General features: G+C 42.0%; 1 protein-coding gene and 2 long non-coding RNA genes across 3 annotated transcripts in view; 1 reads left to right on the top strand and 2 right to left on the bottom strand.

Annotated features, from left to right (window-relative positions):
• Window positions 1–2,940, top strand: part of LOC310853549 (Fanconi anemia group D2 protein-like) — a 33,354-nt gene extending 30,414 nt beyond the window's left edge. The window contains exons 34-36 of the mRNA XM_083757930.1: window positions 551–697; window positions 1,178–1,273; window positions 2,656–2,940. Of these exons, the coding sequence (XP_083614056.1) occupies window positions 551–697; window positions 1,178–1,273; window positions 2,656–2,754 (342 nt within the window). The 3' untranslated portion in view covers window positions 2,755–2,940. The remainder of the gene's footprint in view (window positions 1–550; window positions 698–1,177; window positions 1,274–2,655) is intronic.
• LOC310853603 overlaps window positions 1–21,763 on the bottom strand; it is a 762,466-nt gene that overhangs the window by 252,339 nt on the left and 488,364 nt on the right. The gene's annotated exons all lie outside the window — the stretch shown is intronic.
• Window positions 13,813–15,332, bottom strand: LOC310853602. The gene is made up of 3 exons (XR_014568816.1): window positions 15,196–15,332; window positions 14,659–14,779; window positions 13,813–14,479 (listed from the first exon to the last, which is right to left on the bottom strand). It is a non-coding gene; the product is annotated as an uncharacterized lncRNA (long non-coding RNA).

A 21,763-nucleotide genomic window follows, 5' to 3' on the forward strand; every position in this document is an offset into this window, starting at 1 on the left:
CCAAGATCGCCTTTTCACGGCTATTTTCTAATGGCGCTCGGCGCCGAGATCGCCTTTTCATATCAATTGATCGCGGCGAATGGTAAACGGTGCATTTATATAGCGCCTTTATCCAAGGCACGTTACGGTCATGTCTTCATCTAGAGACGGGATCTGATTTTGACCGTATGCTCAAGATTCAATTTATCAAGCAGGCAGACTATCTATTACTGTAGTTCAAGTATGTTGTACTTTAGCTATTGAAAAATAGCAGATCTACAAGCTCATAGCGCGGCACCGAGTGCCGCTTGTAGTTCTGCTATTTTTGAATGGCGCAAATCTTTGAATAATATATATTCTTTCAGAGCGAACAACATATTTTCAGATAGGGGTCGGTGTCTAATTACATATCATGTTTGGGGTCCTTGACATGAAATATTGAGCACCACTCCACACTGATTCAGAAACATGAGGTTTTTCAGAAAACTCATGATTTAGAAGACTTTTTATTTTATTTCAACGTCAGGCCTAAATGGGTTAAGGTGATAAATCTGGTTGTTTTGTGGTTCAGATTCGTCAGGACATGAACCTGACCAACCACGTGCCAGCCCTGAAGAGGAGTTTAGAGCTGTTTGTCTACCGAGTCAAAGCCATGCTGCTTATGAATAACTGTCAGGAGGCGTTCTGGATGGGCAACCTCAAGTACCGTGACCTGAAGGTATGCTTTCTCCCTACTGATCGGACTCAAAGGTGCGTGTGTGCGTGCTAGGGCGCTAAGCAACTAGTCGACTATTCAACTAGTCGACTAGTAAATCCACTAGTCAACCTTGTTGGTACTAGTTGACTAGTTTTTTTTGTAGGCCTCAAGATCAGGTAGATTATAGTTGTTGTATACCAATGTACACCGTTTTTAAATGTACAAATATTTATTTAAAAAAAAGAAAACTAGTAAAAATGACTAGAAGTGCATGTGTTTCTCGTGCTGTGCATTATAACACATGACTTCTACCATTTACACTACCATTTATCCAAACATGAATAATATCACAAGATAGATTTTCATAGATTCATAATGTTTGGAGCCCTGTGTGTGTGTGAGGGACTTTTTTTTATTACCTTCCCTTAAAAAGAAAATAGTGTCCCTGAGACCATGACTAGCATTGGATTGACTTGGCTGATTGATGTCTCCATGTTTCAGGGTGAAGAGATTCTTTCTCAGCGGGCCGAGGGAAGTGAGGAGGAGGAGGAGGAAGGCCCAGCCCCAGAGAACCCGCAGCAACCGACTGAGGATGAGGTGCTTTATTCATGTCATTATTTTAAAAAGGATTGTGTTAGAAACATGTACCTGGTTGGTTCCTGGCACAGGAATCCCACAGTCATGAAATTCCTGGAAATATTTTGAAATGAGAAAGAAAAAATATATAATTTTCCAGGACTGGAAAAGGTTTGGAATTTATCAAAGGTCCTTGGAATAATATTTGGATATTTATTTTTGACTATTGATTTAGTTAGGCAGCAGAACGACACATACTGTAGAAAAATAATCGTTGCATGGGATTTATAGATGCCTGAAGAAGGCCGAAAGGCCGAAACGTTGCTACGACTCTTAAAATAAACTTCTTGAACCAGCGGCGGTGTGCGGGTCTGGAATTTATCAAAGGTCCTTGGATAAACGGGGGTGGCTCCCGATCATAGACTGTAACGGTAGCCACGCCCCTCAAACATACGCAACTTTATGGTCATTTTTTAAAATAAATGGGACCATAATTTTCCAAAAAGAATATTATGACATGAGAAATGAGACTTTAAACTAGTGACTGGAAGCAGAAAGTATTCACAACCATGTTTATTAAGGTAATACAGTCTAGGTGAAGTTGGGCCCAAATAAATGGACCTCTATGGAGCTATGGGTTTTTTTGGGCCCAATGACAGCGCCACAACAGGCCATTATATGAACTTTCAGGAAGTCCCGATATACTTAGTGGCTTCACAACATATCTGTCTGACTGCCCCCTGATTGCAACCTATAGATGCAGCAGTTAGCCTTTAAGTTTATAGCATCTAAGTTGCTTGCGGCTAACTTGTCATGGTACCCTTACTTGCATCGTGGCTACAAGTGTGCTACAGCCATCCTTCATAAAACTGTTTCCAAATGAACTATATAGCACAGTAATAATCTAATGTCTATTTAAATGTGTGTGTTTTTTTTTTACACAAGTCAAACTCTTATCTCAGGAAACCCCTGGCAATGTGAGAAGTGTGAGTCGCTCCATGTAGGGCTAACAGGCAGTTAGATACACAGTGAGATAAGATGTTGTGTTTTGAGCTAATCATTTCTGGCTGGTACAGTTACCAACAGAAACGGCTGTTCTGGTTCACTTCTCAGCTTTACTGAGCAGGCACGTCCGGGACACGCTGCCAGGCATCAGAGTCTGTATGGTATGGCCCTTTTTGAGATTTAGTTTTGCAAATGGACTTATTAGATAACCCATTAAAGCCGGGAAAGCATCTGTCTATATATTAACATATTATTTTATACTATATTCAAAAATAGCTTTTCTTTTTTTTTCATGTTGAAATGTGTGCAAATCATTTGTTTTTCAGAAAACTGTTAAAGATTTAGAAGACATATTTTGTAGAATCGGTCTCAGGTCTAAATATATGCTTCAATTCCAGGATGCGGAAAGTGAAGCGGAAAGCACTGGAGAAGTGATGCTGGACTCGGAGAGGAAGATGAAGAGGATGAAGACTCAGACTAATAATCAGATCTTCTGAGACCAACAACCGAATAAACCACAGCCCTCTAAATGAATACTTATTTTAGTTGACCGGGGTCTGCTCCTTTTTTTTCTCACTATACAGTACAGTCTACACACAACAAATCTCGTAACCGAAAATAGCCAATCTACACACTGACTGCTATTTTCAATTTTCACACGCTACAGGATCATAGACACAAGCTTCGGGTGGTTAATTTATATATCCCTGTGCATTGACGACTGAAGGAAAAGAAAATAGATTGTATGATGTATTTAAATGTTACTGTAATTCTTTATTTTTGTTTTGCTCTTTTAAAAGACCAAGCAGGCCTTGTATTTTCAGTTCTGTGTTTGGTGTCTGTTTTTTGTGCTTTGCCAGCCAATTAAAATGTATGTATATAATTCATTGTTTTTTGGTCTGATTTAATTGGCTTACAAATGTGAATTGTATCGGATATAAAATAATGATTTAAGGCTGTAGTGCCACTGGTGATATACATACAATAATACACACTGAAGTGCCCAGTCTTCTGCTTACAGTACACCATGATGTCATTAATTGGTTTGTTTTGGATCGGATGGAACTGAACTTTTGAGAGGATGGAAACATGGATTTGTTCATGAGGTGTCCAGCTTGGAGGAATCTGTCTATGACTGTGCAAGTACTTCAATGAAAGACAGCCGAAACATTGCCCATTGAGCAGTGTTCTCTCAGCAGATATAAGCTTACAAGACTTCCGGTGGATGATCTCTTCAAAATAAGTGTACCCTAAGTCTAGACTCTGGAGTGAATCCATTGAAAAAAGGTAAATTGGCAACAACCTGTTAGGGCACAGGCCTTTAAAAAGACATAGCATTTTTAAAATAAATGTAGGCTATGTAAAAAAAAACACCAGCTTGAACAAACTCACAGGGATATAGCATTTTCTTGGCGAAAGTTCCCTAATATCTCAAGGAGGTATTGCATAATAATTGACGGGGGAATAGTGAAGTTATTGGACAGAAAATGCTTAATATGGCATTCTTTTTCTTTACACGATGCAATGTGGGCTGTGGCTATATTTTTTTTAAAGTGTATTGAATTGACAACCCCTGAAGGCATATTCAGTCAGTGACAACACGTTTTCGCCACAATATCCACGTTTTGTGTCGACGTCGCACCGAAGCAAGCCAACAACAACAAACAGGACCACATTCACCAATTACTGTAGGATTTATACTGTACGCAAATCCGGGTGAGGAGAGAGAGGAGGACGTGGAGAAGTCAGTCAGAATCAACTAGCATTGCATCACCTTTTGAGCCGGGGCTGGGTATTATTATTATCCCCGTTTGTCTGAAGAAAGAACAAAAACGATGTCTGACTTCTTGATTTTAATTCTGATAGTCGTGCTCTTCCTCTGCTCTTCCCCCCCCCCCCAGAGTCTATATAACCTACCACCACCACCCAGTAATAATTCTGGGTGCCTGCCATGCAATGGCAGAAACACAGGTTGAAATCCGAAACACATAGGCCTACTTAATTCTGGGTGCCTGCCATGCAATGGCAACACATACTTAATAATCGTAATTATCAATACGCGAAACCTTGACCTCTATGTCCGGCCGCACGGTTTACCAAAGCCCCGCAATATATACATCAAAACGTGCGGCTCGGCCGGGAATGGTGTGCTTGTGCTTTTCTTTCCGATTCGCGTTACCGGGCCCACGTAATTAGCAATAAATGACACGAAAAATCTCCATTCAAAGTCAGTGTGCTTTTAACTTTCAATAGTGGTTGCATTTGCATATTGTAGTAGCCCAGGTGAAAATGATACTTTGTTAATGATTCAAGGTCAAGTTGACCACCTCTCACACACACGCACATGCACGCACGCACATGCACACATGTGCATGCACACATTGAAAGTCAATGGAGAAAATCGAGGAAACACGTAACTCTGTCATTTCTCCACCGTTTCAGACGCGGGGCGGCTCGCCGGAACCGGGCCGCCCCCCCTGAGCGAAACTAAATGGACACACACACACGTGCGTGCACACACACACACACACACACACACACACACACACACACACACACAAACCCTGTCTTCCTATTGGCTGTCCTTTACACAGCTCTAACTTTTGCTTGCAGCTTGCTACAGTCTTGCAATTTGCTCCATGGGCTTAGACCACCAATAGGAGCACGCTGTAATGGCTTATTTGCTTAAGCCCCTGTTGTGTGTGTGTGTGTGTGTGTGTGTGCACAGCACTACGGAGTTTCATTAGTACAGCAGGTAGTTCATTAGTACAGCAGGTAGTTCATTAGTACAGCAGGTAGTACAGCAGCACACTGTGTGTGCTGCTGTACTACCTAAATAAAAAAAATTTAGGGGTTAGGGCATTGTAAAAACGCTAAAATAATCATACCCACTGGCGTCAAGTTCAAGCTACGCCCATGGTTCTGCCATGGTTTCACAAAATGCTCGCCAACTTGTCCTTTTTGCCTGCCTTATTGTCCTTCTTACCATTGCCTGCGCTCTTTTATACTGTATTACATTCTGAAAATTGTGTGTCCTCTTAAGTGCTCTAAATTCTTTATTTCTACTTTTAACTGCCTCGCCACACTGTTCTGTCCACCATGGGATTGCTTTTATCTTCATCCTCCCTTTACTTCTGGGAACTGATCCTGTGGCTGCGTCCACCATTGCTGAACTCACTTCATCATTAAAGCTGTCCACATCTTCATCCCCCTCAATTCCCATCATGTTCTGTTCAGATAGAATTAGATATTTATCCCATTTTGCTTTTCCAAAAACCCATTTCCCCACCCCTGCTCCTCCTGCTACTGTCTCTACTCTCATTTCTAGTTTGCACACTATTGGTTAGTGATCACTCCCTATCGTTGTTTCACAGACATCCCACTCACTATTCCGTGCCAACACATCTGAGACCAGGGTGAGATCAAGAACTGAATGACGCCCTGTGTTGACATCAATTCTTGTTCCTCTCCCATCATTTAAGCATACTAAGCCTTTATCCTCCATTAACTCTTCTACTGTTTGCCCATTCCCGTCTGTTCTTCCCCCCCCCCCACAATATGGGCGCGTTCGGAAATGCGCCCTGAACGCACTGGTGTGCTCTCTTGTCGTTCGTTTATTCAGTGCACTCAGTGCGTTGCCGTTCGAAAATCCAGTGCGCTGCGCACCGGGTGTGCCGAGTGCACGCACTGAGCAACCCTACCCTCAGGGTAGGGTTGCTCAGTGTGAATGGTGTGTTGTAACTGGTCGTTCGTAAATAAGGCACACTGAACGCACTCTGTGACGTCACCGCCCACCACACTCAACAAACTGACCACATTCCCGGTGCGCATAGCCGAACGCGCCCTATATTATGGGAATTAAAATCACCACACCATACTACCTTACGTCTATCTTGACCCTCTATTCTCACCAATTTACTACCAGCCGCCCTCCCGTCTGACAGCTCTCCTCGGAAACAGCGCCTCCCCAACTACACCTGGTTGGTTCAAAGCATGTCAGGTGATGCGCGCCGCTCGCGTAACGTTACGTAAATAATGTAAATAATTATGTACGTAATGTACGTTATGTACGTAACGTTACCCGAACGGGGCACTGCGCGTATACAAGTCATAGACTGTAAATACAAGTATATATTTTTTACTAATCGATGTTAACAGATAGCCGATAGGCCATTGAAAATAATATTATATGACCACCAAATCATTTCAGAGAAAATAATTTTATTCACTGACAGTATAGGGAAAAAAAATACATTTTGGTTGAGAATTTCTTGGGGGTGCTATGGGATTTTTGGAGGTTCTAAAGCCCCCTTAGCCCCAGCCCCAAGTTATTTGTCATATATGTGATTGTGCTTTGGCAACACTTGTAAAATGTCATGCCAATAAAGCCTGTTGAATTGAATTGAGAGAGAGAGAGAGAGAGAGAGAGAGAGAGAGAGAGAGAGAGAGAGAGAGAGAGAGAGAGAGCATCTCGTTGACAAAGCCAGTCAGTCCTTCACCAAGTTCAGTGACTGAGTGACCCAAATAAATATACAGAAACACCAAAACGTGGTATTTCTTCACTTCAACATTACAGAGCTGTAATTAATCTCAAACAGGACGATGTTCAATGTTAATATAAACACCCAGAAGATGGTCTATGAATAAATATGGTTTATTTCCACAACATACACAAACTGCAGCCTACTGCATAGAGCTATAGCTCCTCCTGCTGGATAAGGAGTCGATTATGTTATTATGCTAAACTTTCTTGAAGAAGTCTGATTTCATTTCAGTGAATAAAAGCATGAGATTAATATTGATAAAATATTTAAATTAAATGAAACATGACTGTTTAACCCTCCATGCAATATCTGAAGTTTCTTTAGCCCAGCACCCAGCCTGTCGATGTGCGTATTCTACGTCCGCTCCATTTCAAATGTTATCACATTAAAACATTGAACATGAAAGCACGTAGCCTAATGTAGGCCTATAGCTTGGATGAATGACTCTCAAAAAAAGATATGCGGCACAGGTAGGGCCTATGGTATAGTTATTCCTTTGATCACCACTCTCTGCTGTGTGTGTGTGTGTGTGTGTGTGTGTGTGTGTGTGTGTGTGTGTGTGTGTGTGTGTGTGTGTGTGTGTGTGTGTGTGTGTGTGTGTGTGTGTGTGTGTGTGTGTGTGTGTGTGTGCCCAACATGTAGCCTCGATACCCAGGCTTTCCCAACATGTGGGAATTATTGCAGGTTTATCATTATATCTATTATTGTGTTCTCTGGTTCACGGACCTCATTATAACTGACTAGCCAACACGTTTCCCTGAATCCACAGGATTCGGAGATTAAGTAGCCTATAGGTTTAATATCCAAACAAGCTTTCACAACCACACACTGGCCTAATTTAATCAAATGCACTGCAGGGATGGATTGGACAAATGCGTTCTCTAATGTAGGCTATGAGGAAACAATTATAGCGCCGATACTTCCTACTGATATGCTGTGGTATTATAATATAATAAGATCTCATATACAGGCACTGTAACGTCATTTGCTCACTCTAATATAGTTCCAACTGTGAGTAGTTATATTACAACAATGAATGTAAAAAACACTGTACAGTGCAGGCATGTCATGATGCGCTCCAGTGCGTAAAAGATAGGCTATAGCGCTACACTTCAGATTATAAGCAATCAGTGTCTGTAGGCTATACCTGATGTTGATCCATGTTGTTTATGCCTATTATAGGAAAATTCTAGCTATGCCAACAGAGTGTATTTTCGGAGCGATGGACCGTCAGAACAAATAATGTGTTCAAATAAAGCAGTCAACCATCCATGTTCGGCATGAGTGGATTGTGATCCAAATTAAAGATTTCAAACGAAATCTCATTGACACAACATACAGCTGGTCTCATTCACACAGGTTATAAAGTCATAAGAAGAGGCTCCATATAGCACTTATACTATAGTGATTGACCAACCAGAATAAAGCATTCAACCGAGCAGTGAAACATGTGAAGCTTTGCTTGTTGACTGTTATAATGCTTCTGACTGCTGCATACGTTACTGCTACCCAACTTGCCAATTAGCTTACTAGCCAATCAGAGGCCAACATTATTCCTTTAGTTAAATGTAGTGTTGCATCGTGGGTAAACTATCAATATTTGTTGGAAAAGGAGTTATTACAATCAATCAAATGGCTTTCCAAGTTCAAGTTAAATGTTTCCTTTATCCAGAAACAACTATTTGCTTAGTGAATTATGATAATTGTTTTTGAGTCACCATGACTACACATGCTATCCAAATCCCTATATATAAACTGTGACGGCATGTGCTCTATAGAATGGGAAGTGATGATTTTCCATGCCACAGTCATCCTGCCAGTTGTTACAGCCTTGGGTCTGTTCCCCTGTTGACCCAGTATGACTCTGATAACCCTGATCCTATCAGGTGTAAGGAGATCTGCTGGGACCCTGATGGGGGACAGCAACTGGTTGTGATATTGACTGAGAAACAAGTCTGATCCCATCTAATATTTTGTGAAATTAACAGAAAACTAAACTCCCTTTAAAATTTACTTAAGCCTATTGATTTCCTAATCATGTTAGTTCATGAAGTTGTATAGCTATAGGCTATGTATTGTATTTTATATATATATATATTTTTACAAACGGCCCACTAGGGCGCAAACCAACTCGTTTGCCATGGTTTTTGAAAACCTTATGTCCATACTAAAAAAAATAATCAAAAACGTATCACCAACTGCACAATTTTAACAAATTCTGTCTCAGCAAATTGAGACACAGGTAGTACCAATTAGTTACTTAAACAGTTGCTGATGAAGTTCATCAGTAACTGTTTAAGTAACTATTTGGTTGACTCGAATTGTAGGCAAATAAAGAGCTTATCAAATGAAGAGCTTAATTCACACTAACAAACCAGACAGTGTGGTTAGAGTGTCCGCCCTGAAACTGGGAGGTCGGGGGTTCGATCCCCAGCCGGGTCATACCAAAGACTGTAAAAATGGGACCCATGCAATGCCTTCCTGCTTGGCACTCAGCATCAAAGGGTTGGATTGGGTGGTCAAATCTACTATTCAAATGATTCCCGAGCGCGGCGCAATTTCACTGCGGTAACGTGTGTGACAAATCGTATGACTTTGACTTTGAACTTCTAAATGTGACTAAAAGAAAAAGAGTTGTCTTACCTGCTTCAATGTAGAAATCCTAAGAGACAGAGTATTGTATAAATCCTGTATACATTCTGTCCTGAGTCTGCTGATAAACACTTGCACTTAATTCATATGAAGACACCTTCCTCCTTAATACGGCCTCGCCCTGCAAATGCAAATCAACATAGCCTACTCTTCTTCACAGTTGCAGACATCATTTTTCGGTTGTCTCGACGTAGGGCCCCGCGGCTGATTGGGGTGTGGTTGGGCAGACAATTTTTTTTTCTTTCTGAAAAGTGTTGTACAGTGTCACATGTCCAGTGAAAGGTCAAGTTTGAAAATGAGGAAAACAATAAATGGTGCAAATAGCGCCTTTATCCAAGGCACTTTACATAGACCCATTCACCCATTCACACACACATTCATACACCGATGGCGGAGGAAACCATGCAAGGCACCAACCCATAGGAGGAGCGCACACCAAGGTGGTCAGAGCAGTGCGTTAAGTCACTCTCTGCATGTCCAAAGGTCTTGGCTTTAAGTCCAAAAAATACTATTTCATCATTTTGAAGAATCTTGACATTTTAAACATAAATCTTGCGTGTGCGTCTGCGTGCGCGCTCGCGTGTGTGTGTGTGTGTGAAGCTGTACTAAATCAATAGTTCACTTAAATGTTTGAGTGACGCAGAACTCTGCAGTAGCCTAATCAATTGCCATGACGACCTCGACTGAAGATCAGCTCAAGGCTAGCCCCGGTAGAGAGATATAACTGACCCAACTTCAAATTAAAAGGCATACTTTTTTAATTGGCACATTGAATATCAGCTGCTCATCTTTGATAACTGAGCAATTCCGAATGGTGGATGCTTATCATTTTTCTTTTTGGAAAGCTATTTTCAATACAAAAGTATAAAAAAAGGGTTAATGTTTTTTAGTTTTTCTTTCTTTTTTTTGGTCTATACAGTATCTTAACATTTTTGCTGGGGACCCCCGTGAACCACTGGCTTAATCAGTACTCAGGACCACTGGGACCACTCAAGATCTGGCGTTGGTTCCGTCATACAGTCTGGGACACGGAAGCTCTGATCATGAGCAAGCATTAATAAAGTGGAAGTGAAGCCTCCTCCCCGCTCCCGTGTAGTCTTTACAAGACCAAGCATAGCAGAAATGGATATTCAAAAATGTAATATGAAGCTATTTTAAAATGTTTTTTGATGCCAGCTATACCTTACTCTGATTTCCGGAGGTGTGGTTCCAGACTCTATATAGCATTCGGAGATTGTGGAATTAATTGTTGTCTGGCTACGCGAGACTACACAAGATATGGACGAATCCACGGAGAGGTGCCCTGCAGGCCAGCTGTATGCAATCAATGCTGAGGTGTCAAGCTGTGCTTAACGTGACACCTGTATCTAGGTTACCCAGTTCTACACTGGCATGTCCTGACCTAGATCAATATGGAAATCAGTTGGAGATTTTTTTCCCCCCCACAAATATCATCGTATATAATCATGGTGTTGGAATCTGCTTTTGACAACGTACGTTGAAATGTCGGCTCTCTGTTCAACAAAGCAAAAAGTTAAGATGCAAGAATACCAGTGTGAAATATCATGGTTGGATTAGCGGTGAGATAAACTGGCCAAAAGTCACGTGACCATGATTTGAGACAGAAAAACTATAGAAAAACAGCAAGACAAATATAATTCATTCTTACACATTAAGTCAGAAGTTATATTAAAAAACCTTTTCACATGAAAAAAACAAACACTAGGGGGGGGGGGGGGGGGGGGGGGGGGATACTGTTTATTGAAAGTCATGGAAAGAATCTGACCAATTTGAGTTCTATAGTTCAATCACATTAAACTTTGTGGCGAATATTTTGTTACAGAAAGTAGTACATCTGCTAATGCTATCCGTTTTGCAGCTACAGTAGCACAGCCCCAAGTGCAAGTTTCACTTGAACAAAACAAAAGCAACACCTTACGATAATACATGTAGGATATTGCTTTTACAGTGTGTTTTATTGCTATATTTTCTCAAACAATGAACTGCATTTTCATAATATATGCCAAGTATAAATATCCCACACCGACACCTCTACATCTGTTCCTAGAGATACATGTATGAGGGATTATGTCATTTTGACATGAAAGTGAATAATCTCTTTGGGACAACCTACTGATCATTGATACCATTAATACCATAGCAAAGTCTGACCATCGGTTCTTCAGTAACTGTTCTAGACCGGGAGCGATAGTATGCCGCATTCCGGTGTGTTGGTGACAGGCTAACAGCCTACTACTTTCTACTGTCTAGTGAGGTCTAGTGGGGTGTTGGAGACAGGTTGACAGCTATAGTGAGAGCCTTCTGCTGTCTAGTGAGGTCTAGTGGGGTGTTGGAGACAGGTTGACAGCTAGTGAGAGCCTTCTACTGTCTAGTGAGGTCTAGTGGGGTGTTGGTGACAGGTTGACAGCTAGTGATAGCCTACTACTTTCTACTGTCTAGTGAGGTCTAGTGGGGTACTAATGACATGCAGGCTGACAGCTAGTGATAGCCTACTACTTTCTACTGTCTAGTGAGGTCTAGTGGGGTGTTGGTGACATGCAGACTGACAGCTAGTGATAGCCTACTACTTTCTACTGTCTAGTGAGGTCTAGTGGGGTGCTAATGACATGCAGGCTGACAGCTAGTGATAGCCTACTAATTTATACTGTCTAGTGAGGTCTAGTGGGGTGCTAATGACATGCAGGCTGACAGCTAGTGATAGCCTACTCATTTATACTGTCTAGTGAGGTCTAGTGGGGTGTTGGTGACAGGTTGACAGCTAGTGATAGCCTTCTACTGTCTAGTGAGGTCTAGTCTAGTGGGGTGCTAATGACATGCAGGCTGACAGCTAGTGATAGCCTACTACTTTCTACTGTCTAGTGAGGTCTAGTGGGGTGCTGGTGACATAAAGGCTGACAGCTAGTGATAGCCTACTACTGTCGGATCCGCAGAACTCAGCAAAAAAGAAAGAATAAAAAGCACCAGTGTGCAACCACCTTTACAATCTGGACAGGGTAATAACATATTTGATACATTTTATCTCATCACTTATAGTGAGACATTTACGTCTCCAGACAGCCAAGAAAACTGTACATAGCCTACTGTATACAAATGCAATTACAGTTCACAGTCACAGTTTTACTTCCGTGTACATTCTTTAGGATGGCTGGCATACAAATACAAAATAGAATAAAGCAAAGCAACTTTTAAGTAGGGCTTTAAGCAACTATAGTCGACTATTCAACTAGTCAACCTTGTTGGTACTATAGTTGACTAGTTGATAAGAAAAAAAAGTACAGATATTTATTTAAAAAAGATTGTTTACATAATAGGTAGTTAAACAACTAGTCGACTAGTAAACTAGGCAACTAGTCAACTAGTAGGCTACAAATGACTAGAAGTGAAAGCCCTGAAGTCTGGAAAATGAATTTAATCTAGCCTACTTACAATTACAAGTAAAACAAAGATAGCTCAAATATTATCTTATTACTATTTGTTCTGGTAAGCTGGACCATATGCTTTAGAGAAATACATTTTTCAGTCTTGGACATTTTGGGCCCTATTCTGCATGTCTTCTGTACACCACCGAGTGGCGCGCTAAGAGCTTGTAGGTCTGCTATTTTTGAAAAATCGAAGAACGACTGACATTTTTAGAATCTGATCTCGGGTCAGAATGGGTTAATCAGACCAGTGTGTGTCCAGTGGAAACCTCGTATGAATCTGATCTCAGGTCAGAATGGGTTAAGTTAAGTCACGAGACCTGGTACTTAGGACACGCAAAATAGGGCCCTTTGTATGCTATAACAATTCATCTGTCAATACATTTGAAGATTTGATCATTCATATAAAAAAAAAGAAGAGTATTACATAAATATGTACATACAGCAATATGTGTTCAATTTAAATAAACAGCTTAATGAGCAGTGGTAGTGGACAGCATAAAAAAATAAAATGAAATAAAATAAAAGGATGGCTCTTTACTTCCCTGTAATCCTTCAGTTATGTGTGTGTGCTAGCGCTAGACATAATTATGCTAACACCGTGATCAAACATATACATAGGCTAAATTTTATGTATATTTTTATTTCTTATTTATACATTAGGAAAATGTGTTGGTTAATACTCCAGAAATCCAAATCCGAATGTATATCATCTTGTCTCATATTCATACATAGCCTACTTATTTCTTGTCGTTGTTATATTCTGATCACAAAAGAATGATCAGCCTGGGGGAAACAACACTGGAGGGGCAGGCCCAGCACAGGGGGGGGGGGGGCATACGTAGGTCTGACGTACTAACAGTCCGACATGCTGTTGCATCTGGCATGCGTGGCCGGTTAAGAGTAAGACTCGACCCGTGGCTCTGACATGTGTTGCCGGTTAAGACACATATGTGGCTGGTTACGACACATATGTGGCTGGTTAAGACACATATGTGGCTGGTTAAGACACATATATTGCTGGTTAAGACTTATGTGGCTGGTTAAGACACATACGTTGCTGGTTAAGACACATATGTGGCTGGTTAAGACACATATATTGCTGGTTAAGACTTATGTGGCTGGTTAAGACACATACGTTGCTGGTTAAGACACATACGTTGTTGGTTAAGACTCACCCGTTGCTCCGACATGCGGTGCCGGTTAAGACACACGTGTGGCCGGTTAAGACTCACCCATGGCTCCCGACATGCCGTGCTGGTTAAGACACATGCGTAGCCGATTAAGGGTGTCGGACGATTGCGAGTTGGACTGTTAGTACGTCGGACCAAAGCTATGCACATTAGCACATTGGCTTGTCTTTTTTGACAAAATAAGAAGAATAATAACACCCATATGGCCTGTGTTGCTACCATTACTTTACAATCAGAGATGTTTTGTTTTCTATAATAGGCCTATAAAAGGTTGCTAGCATTACGTGGTAGCTACTGTAGTTAGTGTCGCTGGCTAACTGGCCCTTATAGTTTCCTCTTTCTGTGCTGCAGAACGGAACTCCACTGTACTCTAGCATCCCGTATAGATGAAATCTGTGGAGAGAGAGATAGAGAGAGAGAGAGAGAGAGATAGTGTTTTGGTTTTGTTCAACCCTTTACTAAGTTTCAGTTGCCTGCTCGAGCTAAGATAATTTAAGCCATTTGTCAGAGAGTAAATGGAAACAGCGTGCATGTGTGTGTGTACGTGCGTGCGCGTGTGCATGTGTCCCTACCACGGCAGTATTCGGGGTTGAAGTTCTCATAGTTGGGGTAGAGAGGGTTTTCCTGCTCGTTGCGATGCTTCCTGGCTCGGAGTACATCTCTCAGACACTGGTGGAGGTAGGAATACTGGCACTGCAATCACAACACACCCACGCACGCACGCACGCACGCACGCACGCACGCACGCACGCACGCACGCACGCACGCACACACACACACACACACACACACACACACACACACACACACACACACACACACACACACACACACACACAGAGACAATACTGTAATTACAAGTTACACACTCACATAAAACCACCAGGAAAGTGTTTTTTGTGTCCTAAACATCATTTAAATAACATCTGGTTGCAAAAGGGGTGAAGTATAAGTGGCCCTAACTGAACCCATGTGCACGTGCACATGTGCACACACACGCACACACACACACACACACACACACACACACACACACAAGCGCGCAGGCATGCACTGCACACATGCATGCGCGCAAAGTCACGAACACACATACACACACTGTTCTGTACCTCGGTTTGGACCATGTGTGAGCGGTGGAGGCGCAGGTCGAACACAGAGCCGTACAGGTCGATGGTTCCTCTGGAGTCCAGCTCCTGTAGAGCCCGGTCCAGCACTATGAATGTCCCTGTACGACCCACTCCAGCACACACGCACGCGCACACACACACGCACACGAACACACACAAAATGAATGTCCCTGTACGACCCACTCCAGCACTGACGCACGCACGCACGCGCACACACACACACGCACACAAACACACACAAAATTAATGTCCCTATGTACGACCCACTCCAGCACAGCAACGCGCGCACGCAAAACCTCTCCTATCCCTTATATACCTGCAGTGCACGACCGTGGCTCCGGTCGAGGGCGAGAGGTCAGCGTAGTCTCTGACCGTCCTGACGAACTGGATCAGTGACTGGGTGGTCTCTGGAACGCCATGGTTAGGGTTAGAATTAGGGTTACGCGGGTTAGTAATAGTCGGACAATGGCTGACATTAAACAACGTCAATATGTATATAGGAAATGTCCATACTGGCTCCATTGCATGGGGTTGATAACGGCTGATGGCGGAGATTAAATAATCTGATAACATCCGAAGCCGCTAACTTGGCATTGAAGGCTCCGCTCTGGGAGATGTTCCCTGAATTTATTCTAAGCAGCATGCTAAGCAGAATCAGGATTACATTAGACAATATTGACACTGGGTGAAAAAAATGGGTTACAAAAATCGCGGGATAAAAAATATAGAAACAAAAAATACCTTCTATTGGTTGGAGAAAGGCTTAATTTATAATGCAATCTATTCTGTGGTTGTGGAGAACAGATCCAGTAGAACTAAATGTTAGGGAGGGACTAGTGGAGAACAGATCCAGTAGAACTAAATGTTAGGGAGGGACTAGTGGAGAAGAGATCCAGTAGAACTAAATGTTAGGGAGGGACTAGTGGAGAAAGATCCAGTAGAACTAAATGTTAGGGAGGGACTAGTGTAGAAGAGATCCAGTAGAACTAAAAGACAAGTCATTTTGTCTTCCGTTGCAGTGTTGCAGTGTTGAGCCGAATAATTGCCGATCTACAAGCTCACAACGCATCGCAACACGACACGTGAGCTTGTAGATCGGCTATTTTCAGCGAGCAACCTAGTGTAAAATCAATAAGTTGTCGACACGGAATGGTATACCGTATGGTACACGATGTAAGCTTGTAGATCTGTTTATTTTAACCATGCTTCGCGAACCGCCGTCACGCAAAGTTATGACAAAGCATACGATGCATGAGACTTCATGCGAGAGTCAACTCGTCCCCTCCTTTTTTCTGTCAGAATATGTGTGTGTGTGTGTGTGTGTGTGTGTGTGTGTGCGTGTGTGTGTGTGTGTGTGTGTGTGTGTGTGTGTGTGTGTGTGTGAACTCTTCGGCTCTGTCCACTCCTAGGGTGACCAGATGTCCCTCTTTGCGTGGGACAGTCCCTCATTTCCAAGACTTTTCAGGCGTCCCACAAATTGAGACCCTGTCCCACATTGTGACTGGCAGGCAATTGCATTAATGTTCAAATGCAAGTTAGTCCCATAATAGTTGGCCTTCTGCTCTCTCATTGTCTCTCCCTGCAAGTGTTTTAAGCATGTTAAAATAGCATAAAAATAAAGCATGATTTTTATGATAGCCAATATTGGGCCTATGGTCGAATATGACATCAAGGCTATTAATAGCAACTCATGTAATAAGTTGCTAACCCGGTACTCCAGTATGGCTTGTGTGGGATAAGTGGGACGGGGTCCCCGTCCCACTTATCCCACACATGTGATACTTCTGTCCCTCAAATGAACAGTTTGGATCTGGTCACCCTACGATGTCCCAATAAATAATTCGTTCTCAACATGTGGGTCCCCACATGATTTGGCGGTGTCACTTCACTGTCAGTGACAATTTAAGGACTTTTAAGACTTTTATAATACCTCAAAGGCTCTAAAATAAAAAATACCATTACTGCATCAAAACATTCAAAAGTAATCAGCAAACCATGCTATAAAAAACTGGTTGGCCAGATTATTAAATCAACAATTGTGAAAATAGCCGATCTACAAGTTCACAACGAGCTTGTAGATTGGCTATTTTCACAATATTGCCACAATTCAAATGAAATGGCAAATATGAAAAGTCAATTGAAATAAGATAAATGCTTTTTAACCTTCAGATAATGAACGCATTTAAGTGAAAATATAATGCAATAGCATTTACATTTCATCTCCAGGTGTGGTCATTCTATGACAGAATGAAAAAGCAAAAGCAAATAACATAGCATAGCATTTACATTTTCAAATTGGCGTGTGTAGGCCTACTATTTGAAAATGATAATGCAATGTTATTTGCTTTTTCATTTGGTCATAGAATGAGCACACCTAGAGATGAAGCAAAAGCAAATCACATTGCATTTTCCTTTCCTTTGTATTTCCTTTCCGTACACATGTCAATTTGAAAATGAATCTACACCAAACAAGTGATCTGCAAGCTCACAACACATCACACTGCATAACTGTGTTATTCACATGGAATACACATGTAATTCCCTTTGACCTCATGGGGTCATTGAGGGAGTCACCAAGCTAGATGTGACTGTAATGCCCCTGACCAATGAGTAGTGGTCAGGGTGGGCTACATGGGGGGGATCCCTTAACTTAGGTATTTCGCCAATAGCGTCCAGGAGGGATTACCCTCCAATACGCCTCAACCCCGCTAGCAGGAAATCATCATAGGGGAGGTAAAATAAAAAAGGAAAGAAACAAACATGCATCCAGTGATGGGAAAAGGGCGGTGGGGATTCAGGTTTTACGGGGGCCAGTTTCGAATTGCGGCCGTCCGTAGGTGCCCTTTGAGAGCGGTTTTGATGGCATAGGAGTGAAAATAATTTAGTCCCTTGTTTGTGCCGAATCTGGGTTGCACATGGTTAGTTGCTCTCCCTCTGGTGTTATGGGTGTGGACTTCGTTGACATTAAGGAAGTATTTAGTCAGGTACATGGGTATCTTGGTGCTGTATCAAATCTTGTGGACCAGACCCATTGCGAGATGCTGTACTCTGTACAACCCCCTAACCCTAATAACAAAATTTAATTACAAAAAATGTAATTAATTAAATTAATTAAATTAAAAATTAAATTACAAATTGTGCCCAAAGTGCTTATAGAATAGAGCCAAGTTGCTCTTAACAGCAATAATAATAATAAATGTAATAATAATAATAATAATAATAATAATAATAATAATAATAGGTTGAATTTATATAGGCCTATTGCCTTTCATGAACAACAAAAAACAACCACAGACAAACAAACAAAGAAAACAACAAACAATTAGGCCTATAATTTGTCAGAGAGTCTTTTCAAGGCAGTCTTAACGGGGAATTCCACTCATCTCTCAACAGAGAGAGAGAGAGACAGGGAGAGAGAGTTATGACCAAGACGGAACCACACAGCAATAAATCGGCAGTGTTCATTTATCTCAGATATTGTACTACAGATGTAACAGGTCCTTTGGTTTGATATACAACACTCTCAGTTAATTAAAACTAAGGATTTGTACAACCAAGTAAAATGTGTGGATCTTTTATCTGACCAAATGCCTAAATACAGACAGGCTGGAATACCGTATAGTCCACGTGTCGGTCTAGTCCCCCTACGTTATGTCATTTGTGTTCACGTTTCCTTATGCAGATTTACCTGACATGGCTGTTTTCACCTGAGGTGTTTTTTCTCACTATGCTGTGCTGTAGATTAAATAATCTTCCAAAGATGAAGGATTTACAAAGTTTTATTGAAAGATCATGATCATAACAGAACAGACTGGTGTGCTAGACCAGTCATCGCTCCATGCCCTCACATATACCCCACTATAACAGAGATTACATACTAAATGGTCATATAAGGATCTGCGCTAAAGATAAGAGACACACAAATAAGTATAGAATATGCGCATGCATACAGTGAGTGGCAAATCGAGTGGCAAAGTGAGTGGCAAAGTCAGAGGCAAAGTGAGTTTAACGTTGTTTAATGCAATCAGATAGGACTTTTCTGCTTGGATGTACTGTATGGGCTGTCAAGGCCAGAAAGTAGTTTTTTTGCCACTCAGTAGGCGTTCCCGCATAACTTCCTGGTATGATGATGATGTCACGCACATGCCTCATACCCTCTATACATTCGCTGACAGTGTGGAGGAGTCAGGTCAGCTGTTAGATTCACAGCTGCAGTTGAGATAGAATGATCACACTGGTGAGAATAACCAAAGTATAAAACAATGGTTAAAGTGTTTAAAAGCTAAAATGGCACAGATGCTTTCCCGGTTTTAATGGGTATACATGTATACAGGGGTACAGAGGTACCTAAAAATATAATTGATTCCACTGCTGACAGAATGAAGCCTGGGCCGAATGCGGGAACAAAATAAAATAAAACATATACTGCCACGAACTTCTGACCAATCACATCATATGATGTTAGGGTTTAAGTGGTTACTGTTAAGTGCATAAGTGGATATGTTGTAGTAGCCTACATGTGACAAAGTTTTAATTCTCACCCTCTTCATGGTCACTTGGCACAGAAAGACACAGAAAGAAAGCAGCACTTTCACATTCCTCTTGATCGGGGTCTCCTACAAAAACCTTGGTGTTTGTAAAGATGATTTTAAAATGGCAATGGTAACAACCGAGGAGGTACTTAAAAAACTGAGTGCCCTCCAACCCCACAAGGCCACTGGCCATGACAATATTCCCTCCAAATTTCTCAGAGACTCAGCCTTTTCCATAGCTCCAGTCATCACCCACATAGTTAACCTCTCCATCAAACAGGGACAGGTCCCCCAAGATTTTAAACTGGCCAAAGTAACCCCCTTGTACAAAAAAGGGAGTAAATTAGAACCCGGCAACTACCGCCCTATTTCTATTCTAAGCTCCATCTCGAAAGTGATGGAAAAAATAGTCTATGAACAGGTTGAAAAGTATCTTGCCACTAATAAATTGCTGTACGAGTTCCAATCTGGCTTCAGAACATCCCACTCCACTGACACATGCCTCCTCTATTTGAGCGATCACATCAAACACGAGGTGGATGCTGGAAAATACTGCGGCATGGTCATGCTGGACCTCCAAAAGGCTTTTGACACCGTGAACCACTCCATACTGGTTAACAAGCTTAAAGCTATTGGTTTTGATAGCACATCAGTGAGCTGGATGCAATCCTACCTGGAGGGGAGAGAACAGATGGTGGAGGTGAACGGAACACTGTCCCCTCCCCTCCCAGTGAGCTGTGGTGTCCCACAAGGAAGCATACTAGGGCCTTTACTGTTCCTAATTTATGTTAACGACATGACTTCAGCTTGTGACTGCAACTTGTTCCTGTTCGCAGATGACTCAGCACTGATGGTCTCGGACAGGAACAAACTGCAGGTTGAAAAGACCCTCAGCTCTGAACTCGGTAGAATCTGCACCTGGCTCGCTGATAACAAACTATCCTTACACCTGGGAAAAACTGAATCCATCCTCTTCGGATCAAATAGTAAACTCAGCAAGGCAGATGGCTTCTTGGTTAGAGTGGGTGACAATATTATCACACGAAAAGATCAAATTACCTACCTAGGTTCCATCCTGGAGGCTAATCTTTCCGGTGATAAAATGGCCACCAACGTAATCAAAAAAGTCAATCAAAGAACAAGATTCCTTTACAGGATCTCCTCACTGGTCAGCAAAAATACCTTGAAGACCTTAACAGGAGCCCTCGTACAAGGTTTCTTTGACTATGCATCCACCTCTTGGTACCACAGCACCTCAAAGGCCCTTAAAACAAGGCTCCAGACCTCCCAAAACAAACTGGTCAGGCTCCTACTTGGCCTCACCCCCCGAACCCACCTCACCCCTGCCCACTTTGACAGGCTGGGATGGCTTAGGGTCGTCGACAGAGTACAGCATCTTGCAATGGGTCTGGTCCACAAGATTCGATACACCACCAAGATACCCATGTACCTGTCTAAATACTTCCTTAATGTAAACGAAGTCCACACCCACAACACCAGAGGGAGTGCAACAAACCATGTACAACCCAGATTCGGCACAAACAAGGGACTAAATTCTTTTCGCTCCTATGCCACCAAAATGTGGAACGCCCTACCAACAGTCATTAAGACATGTGAATCCCTTGACTCCTTCAAAACCGCTCTCAAAGGGCACCTACGGATGGCTGCAATTCGAAACTGGCCTCTGTAAAATCTGAATCCCCCCCACCCCATTTCCCTCACTGTATATTGTATATTGTATATGATGTATCTTTTCTTACAGGGTTCCGTGGATTAATTCACCTAATTCCTTTGTTGAAGTTGCTGTTGAAATGAATAGGAGATCCAAGCAGGCACATATCCTTGTTTCCATTTATTGATCAGCCATCAGTTACAGATTACAAGCATTTGTTCCATAGTTACAGCACATTGAGGCCTTCGTCCCAGGCAGAGCGCCTCTCTGCTGTCCCTCACTGCTCACTCTCTCACTGTTCTAACTGATTTCTGTACCATTTATATATCCCCAATCTGTGTGTGTG

Source organism: Protomyctophum parallelum (genome assembly GCF_964188405.1).
Source record: "Protomyctophum parallelum genome assembly, chromosome: 22".
Lineage (NCBI taxonomy): Eukaryota > Metazoa > Chordata > Actinopteri > Myctophiformes > Myctophidae > Protomyctophum > Protomyctophum parallelum.